The 22,286-nt window shown below is 42.9% G+C and overlaps 1 protein-coding gene across 3 annotated transcripts in view; it reads right to left on the bottom strand.

The window, feature by feature from the left end:
* The window catches only part of rtn3 (reticulon 3), a 35,517-nt gene that overhangs the window by 11,226 nt on the left and 2,005 nt on the right, over window positions 1–22,286 (bottom strand). Inside the window, exons 2-3 of one of the 3 annotated variants that reach the window (XM_015958113.3) lie at window positions 10,156–10,203; window positions 348–3,080 (exon numbers count right to left, since the gene is read on the bottom strand). The exons of 1 other annotated variant lie outside the window; for it this stretch is intronic. In XM_015958113.3, the coding sequence (XP_015813599.2) occupies window positions 348–3,080; window positions 10,156–10,203 (2,781 nt within the window). The remainder of the gene's footprint in view (window positions 1–347; window positions 3,081–10,155; window positions 10,204–22,286) is intronic. One more of the 3 variants, XM_015958114.3, reaches the window with a different exon arrangement.

The following is a 22,286-nucleotide window of genomic DNA, read 5'->3' as shown; positions in this document are numbered from 1 at the left end:
ATCACAAAAATAATCTAATGTTACGTTGCTTCAGTGTTGTGCAAACATTAGTGACGATGTTACAACAGTGTTAAAGCAGGAAATTGTTTGTCTTCTCATTGTGGACAACTGAAGACCATTTAGATTTTATGACCATAACAGAAATAAATCCTTTGAACTCGGAAACAAAACTTGAGCTCACAGGAAGAACCCTGAGGGTAGACGGTAAAAAGTCCTGTTCCTAACTTAGAACAACTCCTAATGATTTAACAAACATGCCAAAACGAATCAAACTGTCAGAAAAAAGATCTTGTGGAGAGCAGTGCATGAGGTAAGATGGCCTATTGCCCAGAGAGAAGAGGGGTTACCTGATAAGTGAGTTAGTATTGCCGTCAAGACATGCTCAGCAAGGTGGTAGGCTTCAGCTACCCATTCGTCTACGACTTCAACCTCTCTGGAATACGTGTTGTCACAGACACGGTTGTCTTGAGAAAATGATGGTGGAGGATCTGGGGTGGAAGACATTGACTGCATAGATGTAGAACTGGGGTTAGATTGATTTGGTTCAGAAACAAGCCCCTCCTCATCTTGACTGTTGCCAAGCTCTTTAAGAGCACTGATTGTAAGATGTTCTTGTTCAAGATCCATCACCATGCTCGGAGAGCTGCTGTAAGGAGAGGGTACACTTTGATGAAGACCATCTGCTTCTTCATCATCCTGTCTAGACTTTAGACACTCTTTCATGAAATCCACAAAACTATCAGTAGGTTCAGAAACAGAGGAGTTGTCATCACTTCTGTCTGAGCTGGTTATGTCAGGTGCATCAAGACCCACTTTATTGATCTGATGGATGTCTGAATCAGGTTTCTGGAAGAGGGGGGTGTTGGCATTTTTTATGTCATCTACAACATCATCTGTAGTTACTTTCTCCATGGACTCTTGTTCACTGGTGAAGTTTTTGGTCTCGCTTTCAAAACAGGAGTATGGGTTTGGGGGGTATTCTTCTGGAGGTGGCAGACCATCAGATTTGATGAAGTCTTCCTCACTGAGTGAAATGGTTCTGTCCATATCAAACCTGCCTTGCACATCACCACTTTGGACAGCATCAGAAAGAAAGCGCTCCTTAGCACTGCTTAGCCCTTTCTCATGTTCGAGGGGAGCAGTTGCATCAGAGTCATAATCAAATGACTGTCGGTCATAAATATCATCCTGCATGGAGCTGGATCTGGATAGAGGAGCAGGTTCAATCATCTCTTTAGATGCTACATTTCCTTTTTCATCAATTTCAGACACAAGACAAGTCTTCTCAGGTTTAACCAGGATCTCCTTTACTTCTGACCACTCATCATCGTTTGCGAAGTCCACTTCTTCATTTGTGACGCCAGAAAGTGAATGTTCAGTAGTAACTTTGGTCAAGGTAGTTGGAGATTTGTCAAATTGTGCTTGCAGTGACTTTTCCATTGAGTCCAGTGGACCTGCTGGATTGGGTTGGACTGGCTCAAAGCCGGTCACGGCATTTGATTTGAGAATTTTGTGTTTTGGAGAGTATTCATCATCAGAGTCCACAGGCGAGGATGGAGGAGAGTAGCCTTCCATGAATTCAGTTTCCAAGGGACGTGTTTTGGGTAGTTCTGATTTATCATCATCTGGCTCTGATATTTTTGGAGCCTCTGTGGCTAGGTCTTTTACAACCTGATTGTCTCCTTCTTCTGTCTCAGACTCCATGTCCATTTCCTCTTCACTGTAATTTGGCTCATCAGTTTCAATAACATTTATTGTTGGAACCTGCATTAGCTTTCTTTCACACTTTGGTGAATCGTTGTCCATTTCCATGGTAGTTTGAGCAGGAGTTGTAGATACAGGAACAGAATCCTTGGACAATGATGGAAAAACAGAAGCAGGAGCCCCAGGACTATCTTCAATGACAGTATCGTCAGACTCCCCTGAACTGTCTGCTTCGCTTGTATCTGGCTGGTCAAAATCTCCGCTCCAAGAGGCTTTCATCTCATTTGAAAAATTCTGGTTAGCATCTGGACAAGATCGAGGGGACACAGAAGATGGTGTGGAATCAAAGCCAACAGAAGGTGCTGAAAACTGAATCGCCGACTCAAGATTTGATGGAGCCTCAACACTTGATTTTTCCTGACGATCCCACATGTAAGCTGTTGGTAAAAAGCTAACATCAAACTCTTCCTCAACTCCTGTTTTCTGTGTTCCAACAAGCTCTTCTTTAAGTTTCTGAACTTCAACAGGACAATCCATGAAAACGTCAGGTACACCAGCAATGGCAGCCGGTGTATCCAAATCATTCAACTTTGATGGAACTGCATTCTTGCCTTCAACTAAAACTTCACAGTCAAAGTCTGGGACAGGGGGCAAATGAGCCTTCATCCACTGTTCAGTCTCTTCAAACTCATTTACATGTCGCAAATCTTCAAGTATTTCAAAAGGGGACTCTGGTGACTCGTGATCTGCACAATCTCCCACTTTCTGAAGAGTAGGTATCATTTTCTCAGAAATAGACCTTGGTCCCTCAGCGGGGGGCCTTGGTGCCTCGGAGGGAGATTTTGACACATCGGGTGGAGATTTTGACACGTCGGGTGGCGATTTTGACACGTCGGGTGGCGATTTTGAGACGTCGGGTGGCGATTTTGAGACGTCGGGTGGCGATTTTGAGACGTCGGGTGGCGATTTTGAGACGTCAGGTGGAGATTTTGACATGTCGGGTGGAGATTTTGACATGTCGGGTGGAGATTTTGAAACGTCGGGTGGAGATTTTGATGTCGCAGTGGGTGTTTTTGACATCTCGGTGGGAGATTTTGAAGTCTCGGAGAGGGATTTTTCATGGTGCCGATCCTTAAAAAGAACAAAACCCCCATTGCCTCTAAAATCCGGTTCCTTCTTTTTGGCAGCAAGAGCTTCTAGTGCCTTTATTCGTTCAGAAACAGGAGACATCTTTATTGGAGAGTCTTGCTGTTCATCTACTGACCCTGCTTCACTCCCGTAACTGCTTGGTGAGAATGAAGCAGGTTGAGAGGGAAAGTGCAGTAATGTAGCTACACCTTCATAGGGCTTGTCAGAGCCTTGGACCACTTTCTTGTCTGCATCACCAACCACAGACGGCAGAAAAGAGGACAAAAATGGGAAGGTCAAAAGTAAATCACTACCACTAAAGTTCCATGCACTTATTCCATTCAGCTATGCCTTAATGTAGCAGCCCAAGCATGCATGCATGCATCATGAAATGTAAGGCACAATAAGAACGGGTTCTTAATTGATAACTGGTCTGAGCATTAGGCAGGGTGCACTCTGGCAACATTATCCGAATTATTAAATAAAGCAAAACAAAAACAAAGTCGGTGTACCATAGTGATCCTTCATCACCGCAAAACAGGAGGATGACACCTAATACACTTTTACAGGACTGTAATCTGTTTATTATGGATGTTGGCTTGTACACGTTTCCTCAGGGAGTCCTTAATAATTACCAATTCAATATATTTGTTCCTGTTACATTCTACCTCTGAACATCTAAACGTCTCAGTTTGGACCCGTTACTTGTTTACAGTGTTCTTTGTTTCGTTGGACCCATCTGAGCACTAAGGTAGGTTATTTGACGATCAAACTTTCTGTCCTTGTTCTTCTGGAAATTATTAATTTTTAAGGTGGATGAGCTTCTTGTAGTTTATGATGCTGTTTGTACTGGAGGAACAGGAGTTCCCCAGGTTGGGGTTTGTTTTGGTAAGAGCTTGTCAGAATAGGGAAAACAAGAACCAGCACTGACCCAGTGGATTATTTTGTTTGCTTTGTGCTTTGCTGTTCTTCATCATAATCATTTTCAGATCTAGTTTGTTCAGGAAACTGCACCCGTTTGTTGGTCTTGATGTAAAGATAGAGTCCACGTCAAACACCGACTCAATCAGCTATGCATCAAATTACTGTTGGTGTTGGTCACCTGACTGACTCTGAAACACCTGGAGAAGAGCAGGTCCAGATCAGGTCCCACTTGGACTGAACCCTGAAAAACTGAATACTGGACTTTTTGACAGGCTATGATTTGTACAGGGTGGACAGAACAAATCAAAAAAACACCTCTGTAAGGACTGGTTCTTCACAAGGGCACATCCTGAGCCCCCTACTCTACACCCTAATCAGCCAGGATTGCAGTGCTAAGTAAAGAATAAACAATGCAGACAACACAAGAGCAGTGGGTCTCAGCCCAAGTACAGCGATGACAAAGAACACAGGGAGGAGATGAACCTTTTTGCTGACTTATGCAGCAACAACTTCATTCTTAAAATGGAAATAAGAAAAAGAAGCGAAGCACCTTTTCTTTGACAGACACAATAATTAAGTTCCAGCAAAGGTTTGTGAAACAGAACGATCACATCTAAAATAATGTCATTCAGAAGACTGGTTCATCCCACTGTACTGAAGGACACGTCTAACAATAATAAATGAGCTAAAACAATCATGGTAGCCAGCAGATCCCAAACATCTGCATTTAACTAGTTATTCCCAACAAATGATAATATAGGAAAACTTACTAACTTAAAGCACTTAAAATCGTTCTAAAATATGAAAAATAATTCATTTGTGGAAACCTTTTCATCTATTTTGCTTATAGATGCATTTTTCAAGTGCTTGTCTTTCAAGACTGTTCCACGATAAGCTTAGTCATCACCAAGACCCACTTCCATTAACCAATCGGACGTTCTCGTGCTGGAGTCCAACTATGGCTCAAATTCATCCTAGAACGGGCTTCTCTGCTCCGCAACACGACGCCTTGTTCTAACTGGGCCAAATTAACAGACGTTCCCCTCAGCCTAGTTAGTAGAAAAATATACTTCTAAATAATGCTGCTAAAAAACGTTATAAATGCTAAAAAGGATCACAGCTGGGCTGCATAGGTTGCAGGTTTGAATCCTAGCTGTGGCTTTTCTGAGTGGAGTTAGCATGCACTCCTCATGCATGTGAGGATTTTCTCTGAGTTTCCTGGATTCCCTCCACAAACCCAAAACAAGCGTGTTAGGTTAAATAGTAAATTGTTTTGGATAATAAAAGCATCTGCTACATGAACAAACGAACATCAGAGCTTTTGTTCAAACAAATGTTACTTCAATTAAAAAAAACAATAACTCAAGAACAGAACCCTGTGAAATACTTGGTACCATGATAAACCAGTCGTTTAAGGCTTATGTTGCCTTCAGGAACAGTTTTAAAAGCATCAATAGAAAAACATGTCCATCTCCTTTGGGTCCAGGATTCTACACGTCCAGATCTGACCTGATCCGGGGATCAAAAGGTTTTAAATGGTTCTCACCTAACCTAGAGTATAACAAACACCCAAAAGACTCATCGTGTCATCTACTAAACAGGAAGAGAGATAACATGGAAAAGCTGATTCCACCTGATGCACAGAAACTCCTTTAGCTTCAGGAACACCATCGGTTTCTCACGTGGTTCTGGAGGAGTTCTGGTCCACCCTTGAAGTTTGCCGAGACCAGGTTCTCCTCAGCTTCCCAGCAGGTCCCATTACAGCCTTTCATTCAGGTTCTGGACTTAGACTGGACCATAGCAGCACCTTGATTCTGTTGCTGTGCTTGGATCACGGTTCAATTTCAGCTTCAGCTGTTGGATGGTCCAACATTAGACTCTATAAAGTATGTTGGTATCTACAGAGGTTCACGCTGGACTGAGTCCAGTAGCTAAAGAGCTGGTCCAACCCATCAGCCCTCCACCGTGCTAACGGCTAGCATCAGCTATTAATGCTGCAGTGCATTGTGGGTTACGATTCTTCACTACATGAATGGAGAAAGTCCCACCCAGTGTCTGACATAGAAAAAATGACAGGAATGATGAGATGTATTTTCAGTGGTTTTGACATGGACCATTTCAACAGTTATTCAGGAATGTAAATAAATATTTGAGTTACATTCCCCCAGCAGCACTGGGCTGCCTGGGGATTTGCCTGACTTCTAATTGGCTTCACTAAGGAGGCGTATCAGCTGATGCAGACATATAAAAACGCTAAATAATGCCCTGAGATACTGGCCGACTGATACGTCAATCCACCCCTACTTTCAACATAAAACTGTTTTCATACACTTCTAAAAACCATCAGTGATCCCCTCCAGCAGTAGTAGCACCATCAACACCAGCGTAAAGCTATTTACCTGTTCTGAATATCTGTGTCTGACAGCTACCGTATTTTCCGCACCATAAGGCACTATTAAAAACCTCTGATCTTCCCCTGAACCGGCAGTGCGCCTTTTAATACGGATGCGCCTTTTATACGTGTATTAAAGACGTAAGTGAAGTCAGCCACACCTGCGTCCACAGAAAAACAAAGAGCCGGCCTGTAGCACCGCCCACCCTTACCAAATAAAAGGTGTGGCACTTCTCCACACAGCTATACCGGTAACCAGCCATGGCACCAGCGAGGAGACACGCTTATGAGGCAGAAATCAAGCCCAAAGCCATCGCTCACGCCGTTGAGCATGGAAACAGAGCAGCAGCGAGAGAATACAAGATTAGCAAGTCGATGGTCCGCAATTGGAGAAAGCTGGAAGACCAGCTGCTGCAGGTGAAGAAAACACAGCGTAGCTTCAGAGGCAACAAGGCAAGATGGCCACTGCTTGAAGACTGAGTTGAGCAGTGGGTCACAGAGCAGCGAGCAGAAGTGTCTCCACCGTCTCCATTCGTCTCAAAGCTGCAGCATTAGCACGAGAGATGGACATTGCGGACTTCATGGGAGGCCCTTCCTGGTGTTTTTGCTTCATGCGGAGGCGAGTGCTTTCTATCCGCACCAGAACTACTGTCTTGCAGCAGCTACCTGCCGAATACGCTGAGAAGCTAGTTGTTCCGCTCCTATTGCACTAAGAAGATGGCAGATAAAAACTTCCAGCCCCAGCACATCACCAACATGGACGAGGTCCCGCTTACCTTCGACATCCCAGTGAACCGGACCGTGGAGAAAACGGGGACCAGCAAGGTGTCTGTGCGGACGACCGGCCATGAGAAGTCCTGCTTCACTGTTATGCTCGCCTGCCAGGCTGATGGCCAGAAGCTGCCGCCGATGGTCATCTTCAAGCGGAAAACTTTACCCAAAGAAAAGTTTCCCGCTGGCGTGATCATCAAGGCGAACCCGAAGAGCTGGATGGATGAGGACATGATGGCGGCGTGGCTGCGGGAGGTGTACACCAAAAGACGGGTCGGCTTCTTCCACACTTCTCCAGCCATGCTGATCTGCGACTCTATGCGGGCCCATCTCACCGACGCCGTTAAAATCCAGGTGAAGAGGATGAACACTGCGCTCACCATCATACCGGGTGGATTAACCAAAGAACTCCAGCCGCTGGACATCGGGGTGAACTGGTCCTTCAAAGCGAAAGTCCGAGCAGCGTGGGAGCGCTGGATGACTGATGGCGAACACACGTTCACCAAGACGGGCAGGCAGCGCCGATCAACTTATGTCACCATCTTTGAGTGGATCGCTGATGCCTGGGCCAACGTTTCCGTCCAGACTGTTGTTCGAGTTTTCACCAAGGACGGAATCACAACGGGAGAGCCGAGCAACGACAGTGACAATCGACTCTGACGGCGATGAGCCGGGCGTGTCGGAGCCGAGCGCGCTGGGTTCACTGCTGAGTCGGTTCTTCATTTCAGACACGGACAACGAGGATTGAGGGATTTATGGACGAGGAATGAAAAAAAAATGTGAGTGCTTTTTTTCAGTATTGCTGCTGAATAATTTGCTATGGACAAATCTGTACAGAGCTGTGTTGCCAACAGCGCCTGTGCGTAAAGATAGGACTTTAAACACGTTGTTCATATTAAACAGCTGTACAGTGTCGCCACGATCCGAATGGGCAACAGCGCCCTGCGTAAAACTGGGACTTTAAATTTGTTTATATTAAACATAAGCAAACAGTTGTGTTGCCGCTGTCTGAATGCGCATCTTTGCTCCAGCCGTGCCTGCGTGTAAAAATTGTACTTTTGTTTGTTAAACAGCCATACGTCTGATTGTTCACTCTTGCTGCTTAAAGCATCAGTGCAAAAAATGACACTGACAATTACGAAATTGTTATTTTTATTGTGAATGAGAAGAATAAAGTTTGATTTTGATCCAACTCCTTCGTTTGGCTTATTGTACCAATTACGCACTACTAGGTGGAGTAAGACTTCTCTGCTCGGCTCCCGGGTCATAACAGCCACACAGTGGCCGCACATAATGCTTCATCTCCGGCCGACTCGGCTCCTCTGTCCTGCAGCGGTAAGAGGGGGCCTTAGCGCTGCGTTCAGTCACTCATGCCGTTACCTGAGTTTAAATCTTCATTCTTGCTGCTAAAAGCACCCGTGCATGAAATTGGGACTAAATGTTACTTTAATAATGAGAAATTTATTTTTTTGTACAGATAATGAGTGGAGTAACATTTGACTTTGATCTAATTACCCAATTTGACTTAATCGTGCCGACCAGGATGCTCGTTTGCTTTGCTGGGTGCGTGTTTTGATCCAGTGAGCCTTATGTGCGGACCAAACCTTTAACTAGGATGCTGACTGGCTGTGCGCCCTATAATCAGGTGAGCCTTATGTTGCGGAAAATACGGTAGTTAACTACATTTTGTATTTTTGTCTATGAAATCTTTCATAGATTTCACTGAGCAAATCGGAAAATCTCATGTTAGTCGTTTAGGAACCCTGAAATGAAGAATAATGGGGCTTGATGTGAAAACCCAGGTTTGACAGACATCGCTTCTATTGGTCAACGGTGCCATAGACTGTCTCCTATTTCACCATTCCATTGCACCAATGCCTGCAACTGCAGCTATACCATAGATCAACTAATTGGATTAGTTTGAATTTTTCAGACCTATTATACTATTTATACTTGTGTGTGTTGTGATCTCTAAACTAGGCTATGGGGTTGGGCCAAAAATAGCTTGGCTTGGCTAATGTGGGTCATTAGCTGTTCATATAGGAGTCAAAACTATGAACGTGTAGTGGTTATGATTATGACAGGGTAGTAAACTCTTTCCTATAATGTTCTCAAAACATTTTTTCTTCTTTAGACTCAAACAAGGTATATTTACAGAACAATAACATTGATAAGGATCAGTCTAAGAATGAAAAGAAAAAAGCAAAAGAACAGAAAATAAAGAAAACCTACTTAAAGCTTAAATGCAATGGTTTGTCATGCATGAAACCCTACAGAGCCAAAACAATGGGGCTGGAGGGTGTGTGAGCAGCTACAGGCGATGGCAGATCCACACCACTAGGTGGTGGATGTTATCTCCAGTGCCACTCATCCTCAGAGACAGTTGATACTGGGGGAGGGGTGTATTCAGATATTAGGACAGCATGAAGGTAGGATCGTCCCACTGGGACACAAACCTGATCCACTTTTAGGTTTCGGCAGGAGTGCATAATGTGAACTTGAACTTATCTGCTTTCTTAAAATAAAGCAGCAACCTTGGGATTACCCTGAACCAACAGTGAGTGGTGGTGACCTGAATAATGGTTGCTAGCAGCTGGCAAAGGCTGAAAGTGCAATGCAGTGTCTAAATATCGGAATGAAAGATGAGTAAATGTGACTAGAGTTGTCAGTTTAACAAGTATTAGCTGTTCTTTGGGGTATTTACTGCCGCTGGGGGGGGGAACTCAAACCCACTTAATCATTCCAAAGGAAAGAGACCCCATTTCTAGAAGCTGTGCTGGTGAAGGTACTGGTTCTCACATTAAACTATGCACAGATGCACATCAAGCACAACAGAAAATCTGCCAAGGGTCCGTTTTGGACATTAACTAGTAAGTCTTCGTGAGGTGACGTTAGGAGCGATTAGGACAATAATTCATGTGGTCACAAAGAACAAGTGCAACTCTTATTTGGCAGATTACAATTAGAGTAGCAACGGAGAGTCAGTGGTGCTGAGGGCGGATGGGGAAAGGGCCGGGCTTGTAAGAGCAGGTAGTTAAAAGCTAGTTGAAGCAGAAACTTTAACCGCAGCTGAAGTTCACTGTGCTAATTTATTCTCCTCAGGTTTTATGAAAAGTTCTGCAAGCAGGAGAGGGGCACCGGAACGAGGTATGATGAAGAGCATCAGCAACAGGCCAGCATGAGAAAAGTGCAGAGGGGCGGAGCAGGTGAGCAGCGTAAGGAAACCATAAACTTGCCTTGAGGAGACTGAATGAGAGATACAGGCGAAGAGGAAAGAAAGGAATCTGAAAAAATTGAAAGAAAAAATAAAGGACAGAAGAATGATCATCTGAGAAGAATCTGAGAACTTACGGAAACCCATTCAGAAACATTTAAAGACAGAACATCAACTTACTCTACCTTAGCGACTATAAGTGGTGTACCAGAACTAACGTGTTCATGCATATGATATCATTTACTTCAGCAAATGTACTATATATCATGCACTTAAATTTGCTATGCAGGCAAAACAAAAGATTTTAACAAAACATTTCAGAAGAAATTTCTCTGGATGCCAGAGCAGTTCCTACAAAAATACAGCAAACATCCACTTCCTCCAGTAAAGCCAGCAAAGGCGAGGGACTTGTTACTAGAAACGAATGCAGTTTTAGAGAAAACACAGTGTGAATGCTTAGCGCTGAATATACCATTTGTGGTCGATGTTTGAAATGTTCTACTACAGAAGTGGTTCAAAGCTAATATCCTAGCATGGGAATGGAAACCAAAAAACTTAAAAGTCGTGTTCAAATAAGTTCAGATGATGAGATCTCAGAAAAGAGCTGAAGTTATGTTTGAAGAAAAGAGTGAGGTAACAAGAGATGGAGAAAGATTAGATCGTCATGGTAACCATACCTGTGAGCCACAGGTACAACTCCACAGACACAAACAGCTGTTGTGTGAAGAGGTATGGAAACACCCGTTCAAGTCTCTGAGTGATGTGATGGTGACATGTAAAGGGTTTTTTCCTTCGTTCCAGGGCCGCCAAGCACCCGTATCCCTTTTCTGACTCGATCACTTAAAAGGGTTTAATGTCTTACAGTAATAAAACCCATAGCAACAGCCTCATAGCCGACTCTGGCCTATCAGAGATGTTAGACACAGCTGCAAAGCAGGAACTAATAACCCAAGAAAAGACTATGATGCTGAACCTCCTGCAAAGAACATGGCCAAAGTTGAACTGGGGGAAAAAACTATCTAGCGACCTGTTATTAAGCTAATCTAGACCAAGCAAAAAAACTAAATAAGCAGCTGACTAAACTGCAGCCATTATTTTAATGTCCAGTTGTCCAAGTCTGACTGAAGGTGGTAGACCACTGTTCCAAGGCCTGAGGGCTCATGGCTTGGCATCCCCCTACGGGTTCCTTCTGGCCGGGGACTGTTGTCCCTTCGTCCCCCGGCTTGAGTCTGCCCTCTGGGGGCTGTCGGAAGTCTGTGTGACCTCAATGCTGTGGTGCTAATCGGCCGCCCATTCCTTCCTCATCTCATACACAGTTAAAAATCCACTTTTCCTGACATATCCTCACACACACACACACACACACACACACACACACACACACACACACACACACACACACACACACACACACACACACACACACACACACACACACACACACACACACACACACAACTATTTATCGTTATGCATTAGTTCTGTTAGGTTGTTGATGGCCAGCACGTTTGTCATGCTTGTATCGTTTCCATTTTTGTTGTCCCTCCACCCCACTCTTCCCATCTTTTCTCCTCCTATCCAAGCCCAGGCAGACGTGGTCCATCATGCCACAGACATAATAATAATAATAATAATAATAATAATAATAATAAATAATAAATAATTGACTGACAGTCTCTATTTTTTGGTTTTAAGCACTAGGGTTGATAATCTATCAATTTCTGATCGAAATAACAATTTTAGACAAGGTGTTGTGATCATGCCAGCTACGTTTTTTTTTTTCACCTTCCCAGGATCTGATGTCAACTATTTTATACATCCAGGGTTTTCCCCAGGATTAAAGGTGTAATATGGAACACAAACACTAAATGTTATAGTTGCAACAACAGAGTAAGGTTTCCAGCTGTCAGGACACCAGGTTCGCTGCCGATTAGGGTTGGGCATTGTTTGATTTTGAACGATTTCGATTCCAATTCCTCGTTTCGATTCCGATTCCTATGGATTCCCGATTCAGATTCTTTGAAGACATGACATGCTTCACATGAGCCAGCTAACCACAGGTCCTACTTGATGAAATAATCTTAACGTCAACATGGATTTTAATTCTATGAACAACAACATCACCTTCATTTAGACAAAAACATGTTAGAAAAGGACTTGCAGCACAACCAGTGTGTTTGTTTCTGACCACAACCAAAGTCTGGAAGAAGCCTCTGGGACGAGAGGCTAAATGTCTCCAACATATCCAGAAACGTCCAGCTGTTTTCAGCTAAAGCTCTCAGGATGGTCATGTCCAGGATGACTGAGAACTACACCTCCATGCTGCAGCAGCATTCAGTCAGAACAGGAAGTGAAACTTAAACGTTGCTAGGGATGCACCGATACAATACTGGTATTGGTATTGGTGCAGATACAGGTACTGATACCAGTATCGGTATCGGTAAAAGTTAACAGATACCAGTAAATGATACAAATGCAGTTGCTTGAAAGTGACTTCCCTGTAACTTGTCATTTCTATTAACCTAATGTTTTAGTTTTGTGATCACTTATATTACTTTTTATCTACCTCAGTCTTTTCCTATTGAAAACAGAAGAAAATAAAACTTGTATTCCAATTCATTGCATTTTTTTGTGTGGTAGAAGTATCTGTATCGGTAATCGGTATCGGCGAGTACTCAGATCCAAGTATCGTATCGGTTTGGAAAAAAGTGGTATCGTTGCATCCCTAAACGTAGCTGCTGTCAGTAACAATCTAACAGATTTTAAACATTAAAACTCAACAGAAATAGTTCAGAAAGGAAATTAAAATGTTATTTATTATTATAATAATTATTATAATTATTTATTGTGACAGAAGCTGGTGTGGTCCACCACAGAGAAGCTTTTCTAGCATGATGACTTTAATTATTCTACAGGTTATTGTTCAGTCTTCTGACGCTCAGTGTGTGTTGTTATTTCTGCAGTGAGACAAACTCACCTCACACCGTCCAGAGTTTGTTCTTTACAGCTTCTATTAAATCCAGCGTGTTGACGTATTTAACAAGTCTCCTCTACGCTGCAGGAGTTAAAAGTTTACATCACGGATTAAAAGTTCGGCAGACGCGTTTGTTTACATCCGGGTGGGGAGGGGGGACTCGTGCTGCACACAGACAGCTGGTGTGATCAGCTCAGAAAAGCGTTTATCACGTTTATTTTTCATGGAGATCGGCCGCGGATTCCTCTTCCGTCTGCATACTAGGAATCGAAACAAGAATCGAAATAAAAAAACGTTGAGCGATTCCGGGAAAAATGAACAGTTGGAACTGGTTCCAATCGATGCTCGATGCCCAACCCTACTGCCGATACCTGAAACTTTTTATTTGGGCCCATCTGTTGTAGCCTTCAGGGTCGGGCGATGTATAATTTTTCCCCACCGCTGATCGTCAGTCCAATAAATGATGATGGGTGATTCATTCATGCATGATGCACAGACCGATCCAGAGCATCACAGAAGAAGTCCAGACATATGTTTGTTGGAAGAGAAATTTTGATATTTTTATTATTTTGTATTTGATGTTTGTTAAAGTGATGAATAAACGGCTCGTATTAAACACGGTTAAAGTGGTAAAAAGAAGCCTCGTACCCCTTTCCCTGTGGTGCCCACCATTGTGGTATTTGATTCAAGCAAAATGTTATTTTTCTGATCATGGGCTACTGGGTTTCTGAGTTTGAGTAGGACATGAAAAGAATCGCTGCTGCATTTGGACCACTGACATATAAAAACATGGACATAGCCCGCCCATTGCTCCGCCGGGGGGGGGGAAGCTTAAAAAAAAGGGAGGTTCCCACCACTGATTTTTTGACCGAGTCACGCCCAGGCAATCTAAAAATGGGAAAAGAGGTGGAGCTGAGGGTGGGGCTGTTACGTTTGGAACAGGGTTGGAACAAATGAAACCAATGTAGCTACTAGTTAACTTAGCTAACCCCAGAAGCTAAGAATGGCACCGGGAACCGCGGGGCAGCCCACCCGCACGGCCAACCAGCTTCAGTGCAAGGTTGTAGTCATGCTGGTCACCTGTGGAGATCTAACGTGGACTGGGACCAGGACTGTTAAATTACAAGCAGAGCCCTGGCCTCGCAAATCAGCTACTTCTCCATGATCGGAGATCAGCGGGACATTAGCTACATGCAGGGTCCGAAATTAGCACTCGCCACTCGCCAAATGCGAGTAAATTGCTCCATTTGGCGAGTAAATTTTTGAGCTCTACCTGCCACCTGGCGAGTAAATGTTTGCACCAAATTAGTTATGTTTATCAGTCATCTTCCACGGATTTCTGATACTCCTCCCGCCTGCATGCAACTTACACAAACTTACGCGAAACGTGAACGCCGCATCCAACGTCATTTCCACCTATCCCATTCAATCAGTTTATCAAGTTAGCCGTTAGCTTCGTGTTAAAACTAGCGGTGAAATGTGGCAGTTTTTAACTGGAGTCAGCCAGCCTTCCAAAAGAAAACTCGTCGAACTGGAAGAAAAACCACCAGGACCAGTGGCAACCAGAAGATTTTGTGAAAAGTGGTGAACTGGAGATGGCGGAGTAGTGAGACAATGGCTGCATTATGATGGCCATGTAGCGTTGCTGCCCTTCACAGACAACTGTCCCTCGGCATTCTTCAAATATCCAAAAAATGCCCATACTTCTTTCTTTGTCTTCTTTGAGGGATAATAAATGTCCCAAGTGCTGCCGTCTCCTCCTGCCATTATTTCAGCTTTAGCTTAAAGAAAGTTTTGGTCGTAAACAACAACGTGCGCATGTGCCGCCGGCAACTTCCAGCAGATGATACGGTGGCTGGTAAGGGTCACCGCGCCTACACCGCAGCCATGGTAATCCACAGAGATAATTTTTTTTTTTTTAAACAAGACGGTTATTATTATTGTCAACTTTTTTACCGGGGTTTACGGCTACACCGGTTACCGTGACAACCCTAGCCCTGAAACACTTTTGGATATTCTCATGGTGCAGCTGTGTTCTCCAGAGATCAAGGACTATGACCAAAATGAGGCTGCAATGCTTTGGCACAAAGACGGTGTCAGAAGCAGGAGGCCAGACTTCATGGACAGAGAAAACAAGGAGTCTGACTAGATTTCAATGAAAGAGTTCATAAAAACATCTCTAAAAATAAATAAATAAATAGTAAAAATGACAAAAGAGTTGTTTTCCTTATTAATTGATGTTTTAATTATTTTGTCACTCTGCTTGGAATCATCATAATATAGAATAACATGATTTAGGTAGATCTAAATCATTTAGAATTTTGGCCGGTAAAAAATATGCTTGGCCGGTAGATTTTCATCATCTACCGGCCAACTTGGCCGGTGAGTAAAAAATTTAATTTCGGACCCTGGCTACATGCCAACTAGGGCTGCATGATATTAGGAAAACCTGCGATATGTGATGATAACAGTGATTAGCATTGCGATGATATTACTTGTGATTAATAAAAACTTAACTCGGGTACAAAAATAACAAAAAAGAAAGAAATACATGACAAAAAAAATCATAAAAATTATGAAGAGCAAAAGATGTGAGGAAAGGGAAAAGCAAAATGAACAACAAAAGGGAATCAGTGGATCCCAGGAAAAGCAGAATCAGCAGAAAGCGCAGAACAAAGCTAACTCAGGTGTTTGCTAACCATCAAAATTAAGTGTCGGGGGCAGCATCTAACCTATGAGTACCCACCCAATTGGCCAAATGGGTGAAGAGCTCTATTTGATTTGTTAAAAAAACATCATGCTTTCCTTTGATGGACAGAATGCGTCATGTGTAGCAAACATTTGAGCTGACCATTCATTGTGATATTCATCTGTTCTTTGCAATAGGCATATTGTGCATACTGATATCGCGATTAGGGTTGTCACGGTGTGGAAATTTAACCTCACGGTTATTGTGACCAAAATTATCACGGTTTTCGGTATTATCGCGGTATTTTTTTTAAACGTGCTACATTTTCAGACAACTACATAAACCCTGTATATCAGCAAAATATTGTCCTCAGTTTGTGTCTAAATTTTGCCTAAAATGTGTTATTTTGTAATTATGTTGTTTATTTGTTTACATATTTTCCCTTTAGTCTTTAAAATACCAATATTTGCCCATAACTTCTTATTTACTGTCTGTTTGATGTCATCAATTTAAAATTAGATCAAATGATACTCGGTACTCAAGTAGCCTTCTAATCAGATACTTTTTTACCCATACTTGGGTAAATATCATCCTCGGTTTGTGTCCTTCCAGTGAGCTTTGCAGATGTGGGAAAATGTCATCAGGCAGTAATCATTGTTAAATTCATAATTATTCTCGGAGAGAGACCAACTCTTATCTGCCCCTGGGAGCCCCGTAATGCATAGCGTCATTTCAACATGGGGTGTCCGCGACACGGTTTATATGCAGGTAGCGGCGCTGCGGCTGCTTTATATAGCGACTCGTTGCATTCTCCCTCAACCCAAATCCTCGGATCACGCATTTTAGCTAAAACGCTAACGTTAGCTTGCCTTAAGTTGACTGTAGAGTTGTGGGTGATGGTCACGCAGATGTGTCATGAGATTTGAAGCGTTGCTGCCTTTCACAGACACTTTTTCTGCACGTGCTGCAAACAGGACAGCCGCCTTCTATCAAATGTCCCTCGACATTCTTCAAATATCCACAAAATGCCCGTACTTCCCACTTTGTCTTCTTTGAGGGATTATAAATGTCCTGAGCGCTGCCGTCTCCTCCTTTGGCCATTATTTCAGCTTTAGCTTCAAGAAAGTTTTGTTGTAAACAACAAAGTGCGCATGTGCCGCCGGCAACTTCAGCAGATGATACGGTGGCTGGTAAGGGTCACCGCGCCTACACCGCAGCCACGGTAATCCACCGAGATAATATATTTTTAAAAGAACAAGACGGTTATTATTGTTGTCAACTTTTTTTACCGGGGTTTACCGCTACACCGATTACTGTGACAACCCTAATCGCGATAACAATATATTTGTGATATATTGTGCGGCCCTAACCCAAAGCTAACAGCGTTTTTAGCAAGAAACTTTCTGTAGATAGACTCCAACGTGAAGGCACCTCCAGCCTGCTTAGTAACGAAATCATAACTAGGTAAGCTGATAATGGATATCGGGCTTTGCTGGTCCACCGTGGTCAAAAATCTTCGAGTCCGCCATTGTCAACGCCTGCGGCTCTGGGACTTGGCTCATGGTTTCGTATTGTGCTCCCGACCGGAGATGAGAACGGCGGACTCACGGATATTTTTCAGCGGTGGACCAGAAAAGCCCAATCCTTGGTCAGCCACATCAACATGTTACATACACTGGAACAAAAATACAAACGCAACACTTTAGTTTTTGCTCTCATTTTTCATGAGCTGAACTCAAACATCTGAAACCTTTTCTACATATACAAAACACCCATGACTCAAATATTGTTCTGAAATCTGTCTACATGTGTGTTAGTGAGCACTTTTCCTTTACCAAGATAATCCATCCCATCTCACAGGTGTGGCATATCAAGGGGCTGATGACAGCATGAATAATGTACAGGTGTGTCTTAGACTGCCTCCCAGTCTTAGCTTCAAAAATGTAGACCATAATGGATCGCACATTCCTTCTGCTCTACGTAAACCTGAGCTGATCACCTGCAGCTTGTGCCTAATCTAATGTCTAGTAGGGAGCTTGCTGAAGAGGTCGTGAGGTTCTGGGCTTGAGTCTCAGACAGACTCGTGGCCTTTTAAATGTCGTTCTGGATGAATCCTCACTTGAAGCAGGTGCTAAATAACAAGATACTTTCTCCAAATAAAACAACCAAAGGTTTACCAGACTCAAGGAAGGTAGAAGTGTTCATCGTGTGAGAGCTGGAGTGATTAGCTAACTTTATTTGATGTAATAACTCACGTGAACCTTTTCAAAAGCCGTTAAAATTACTGGAACTCTGCAACAGTTTGTGCAAACCAAATACATCTCATCGTAACATTGTGAGACTCTACTTTCTGAGCTATTTAGCCTGTTTAAATGTTTCAAACCTGTTAACGACTGCGTTATTGATAGCAGCTGCATTTAGAATTGAATACAGTCACAGCATTGAAATTTCACTTTAAAATGTGTTTCTAATAATACATTTTATTTGTAGGCGCCTTTCAAGACTCTCAAGGTTGCTGAACATAAAACATAAACGTAAGTAACAAAACTCAAAAACGATAAAAGCAAATCAAGTAGAGATAAGTTCACTATACATGGACAACAGGGCAGCACATACAAACGGGGTTCAGAAGAAGGGCAAGTAGAACAACACAAAGGATCAAGAAGGGTGTGCACATCCGAGTTTTAAGAAGCAATTTGAATATTTGAATAGATGAAGCCATAAGAACGTCCAGTGGAAGTCTGTTCCAGAATCACCGAGCCCCAAGGTGGACAGGTGGGCGTGTGAAATGGTGAGGAGACGATCTGAAGAGGAACGTAAAATTTCAAGGTGGTTAGGTTGTTGAGGGCTTTGAATGTTAAAGGATTTTAAATTCAATGAGGAAATGGATCAGAAGCCAATGCAGCTGCTTGAGAACTAGAGTGATATTATGTGAAGACGGTGTCCTGGAGATTATGAGGGCTGCTGACTTCTAAACTAGTTGTAATTTGTGGAGTGATTTTTGTGGTAAGCCAGAAAGTAGTGCGTTACAGCCATCGAGCCGAGAGGTGACCAGGGCGTTAACTAGAACCGCAGTGTCAGTGAAAGACGGAGATGATTAATACTGCATAGATGGGAATGGGCAGGGGGGTGATGTTATTTAGAAGTTGCTATCCATAACGACACCCTAACCCCAAAATTCCACCATCTCTGCCCCCACTTTCCGCTGCCGCTCGCTTCCGAACTCAAATTATACTGTACCCGCTCTACAACGGCTCCGCTCCGGTGCGGAGACCTGAGGTGCGCAAACAGGCATGCGCGGGACTTTCGAGATCTTGCGATACAGTCCGAGCAATAAACGCGGAAGTTAGATCCAAACACCCGTTGTGTGGGAGAAGCATCGACATGAACTGTTTAATCTGCCCATCATTTGTGTTGAGAGATCAGCAGTGTTTGGATCAACAAAGTGTGACTACTTTGATAGTAGAAACTGTATTTATGGCTTATTTTTGTGCATTTAAAGTTCAACCGCCATCGACAGTTGTTAAAAGTTGTTAAACCTGTGCATATGAAACAAAAAACGCTTTTTGTTTATCGATGTATTGTGAAATAACGGAAGTTGTGCTTGCTCCCTTTCCTGTTGGGCGGTTGTGGTTTCTGTCCATTGACTGCGGAGGTGCTCCGGCGTCCAGCAAAAATAGAATCGATCCTATTTTTGCCGGACGGCGGAACGACGGGCGGCGCACTGTGCCGCACGGTCGCAGTAGTGGAACAGCTCTGATTTGACTACAACGGGACCATTTTTGCTGCGGAGTTCGTGCCGGAGCGGAGCGGAGATGGTGGAGTTTTGGGGTAACTCTTAACCTGCGAGGAACCTGTTTTGACTGAATAGCTGCTGTTCTGCGTGCGACACGTTGTGGTTCAGAGCAGGACTTTTCTGGTTATCTAGCTTATTTCAACTATGCCCGTTTCCTCCTCTGGGCAAACCCCACCTGCTCAAGTCTGTTCACCAGTGAATGTCATCCCGAGTCTTCGCATTAACAAAACTTTTGATGGAAATGTCTGTCAGCTCTTTTAAAAATGGGTTATGCAATATTTACGTTTTTAACGATTTCTTATCAGTGTTAGTGACACCACATTAATTCCTTATAATCATCGACATGGCGTTTAAGCTGCACTGGAAATGATTTAATGAACATTTACCATCTCTTTACCAAGCAGTATCCCTCAATCTGATGCTGCAGAAAAACCATTAAAACTATGGAATGAAACTTTAAAAGCTATAAGTCGAGTAGCATAATATGAGAGTGTCAGCTCATTTGTTTTTTTTAATCAATATAATGAAATTTCACACATGGCATTAACAATAAAATATTAGCTCATCAGAATTGCCTCCTCTAGCCATGGAGGTAAAGAGGAGCATTGAAACCTGCAGAAACACGTTTTTAAAGGTAAGAGAAATATCCAGCCGTGTGAAAAGTCACACACAGCACAGGCTAGGCCGGTCGGGCTTGGCGTGGCCTCACGGCGCAGCATTCCTTCACACCGATTCATAGTTTTGTTGATTTTCTAAAAACCACACCTTCACTTTTTCATCCCAGCCAAGCTCCCAGCCCCATCTAGGTTTACATGTGCAGCTAAAAGAGGAAATAAGACGTCTCGAGTTCTTACGCACGCCAATTAAACATTCAACACCGATAAACATGCACGTGCATGTTTCACATGCTTAAATACAGGAGACTGACATTAAACTGCACTAATGTAACGTCCGGTTAGGTCAACCAGAGGTCATGGAAATGAATGATGCTTAGTGTTTAACTTTGCAAAAACAATGTTTGACTCCATATTTTTAATCAGATACACTCCCCCGGCTGATGAACATTTTTACACCGACTTATCTTCCTGTGTCTGAGTGAAACAACCACCTCAGGAGATGTCCAGGGAACGCCGTAACTCCGCTTTGAATCCCTGAAAAGGATTTATTCACAAAACGGCATGTCAGCATTACTCATTTCATTAAGTTTTCACAGCATCACTTCCTGTTAGACTTTAATATTTTAGCCGTTTTAGATTGACACTATAATCTGTTTGTAGCTAAATACATTTTTTTTTTAATTGCCAAAATTAGTTATGGTGGCAAAAATGTTTGTGCTACCAGAGACAACTAAAGTTAGATTTCTCCAGAGTAGAACCTCTGCTACACCAGGTGTGCTTGTATTTCTGACCCTGGTGCACGAGTGTTGATTGGGGTGGGGAGGGGGGGCATATTGTTTCATCTATTGATGAACTTCCTATTTGGACATGTGCTACCCTAGTCTAGCTCTATGCTAAAACTGTATTTTCAAAGAGGTAATGATGGCTTTCTTTGTAAAAGTTGTCCATCTTTCCAACAGAAAAATTTGCCTGGACCAAAGTAACGTGATTACGTTACTTCCGTAAGGTTCATGTTCAGCCAATCAACTACTCTGACGTCATCGGCAGTCGAAGGACCCCGAGCCGATCTTGCACCCGAGCAGATCCTGTACAGACACCGGCTGTTTCTCCTTCTCTGATATAATTGAGTGGAGAACCTAACATATGGTTTCATCTATTGATGAACTTCCTATTGGGACATGTGCTACCCTAGTCTAGAAATCAAGACAAACCAAAGCACAGCCAAAGGATTTTGCTCTGCAAGTCGGTCTAGGCATGCTCCATTGTAGCCTCAACCCAAACTATTTTAGGTAGGGCCAATCACAGCACTCTGTCAAAGGTCAAACCTGACTGAAACATTACTCTTTTGGGATTTTCTCACTATACTCACATACAGCACCTTTAGGTAATTTATTTAGAAAAAGGATGCCTTTGTTTCTTCTTTGACGATGTATGGTGGACTACTCTGTACACTGATTTCCATACTATGACTGTTGGGTCTATCAATATTTCTCACACCTTCTTTATTTATTGTTCTTGTTACATTTTTACTTTTATCGTCTTTTTGTTTTTTCTTGTATACGTTTGGAATGCTATAACCAAATTATTTCCCCTCTGGGGTTATTAAAGCGCGTCTGAATCTGAATTACTTCTAGTTGTGTAAATGTAAGCTGTGCTAATATTTGAGCATGCCAGTGAAGAACTGCAAGCATCAGTGTGGAGCACTGAACCGCAGTGAGCGAGCTTGAACCCTACAAGAGTAAAGTATTCAAAATACTCCAAAGAAGACTTGTTTCTGATAGTAAAACTACATGTATCACTACAGTACACCAATTTCAATCAGCCTGGAAATCTGATGTAATGGTTCAAAAAATGTGGCCCACATTTCTAAGTGTGTCACTTCCTTTGTGACCACACTCACTCATCAGTGTGCTTGGCAAAGAAATGGACCCAACAGGAGAAGGTAGCTAGAAATGTGAGGGCTAGACCATCCATTAGCTGGACTAGATGATGAATCTAGTCAAGATCTCATCCAACTACAACATATGATCAGAAACAAGCACTAATAATAAAAAAACTCAGTTTTCAGTATCCGTTC

The sequence above is a fragment of the Nothobranchius furzeri genome, chromosome 3 (genome assembly GCF_043380555.1).
Source record: "Nothobranchius furzeri strain GRZ-AD chromosome 3, NfurGRZ-RIMD1, whole genome shotgun sequence".
NCBI lineage: Eukaryota > Metazoa > Chordata > Actinopteri > Cyprinodontiformes > Nothobranchiidae > Nothobranchius > Nothobranchius furzeri.
This window is presented reverse-complemented; position numbering and strand designations above follow the sequence as displayed.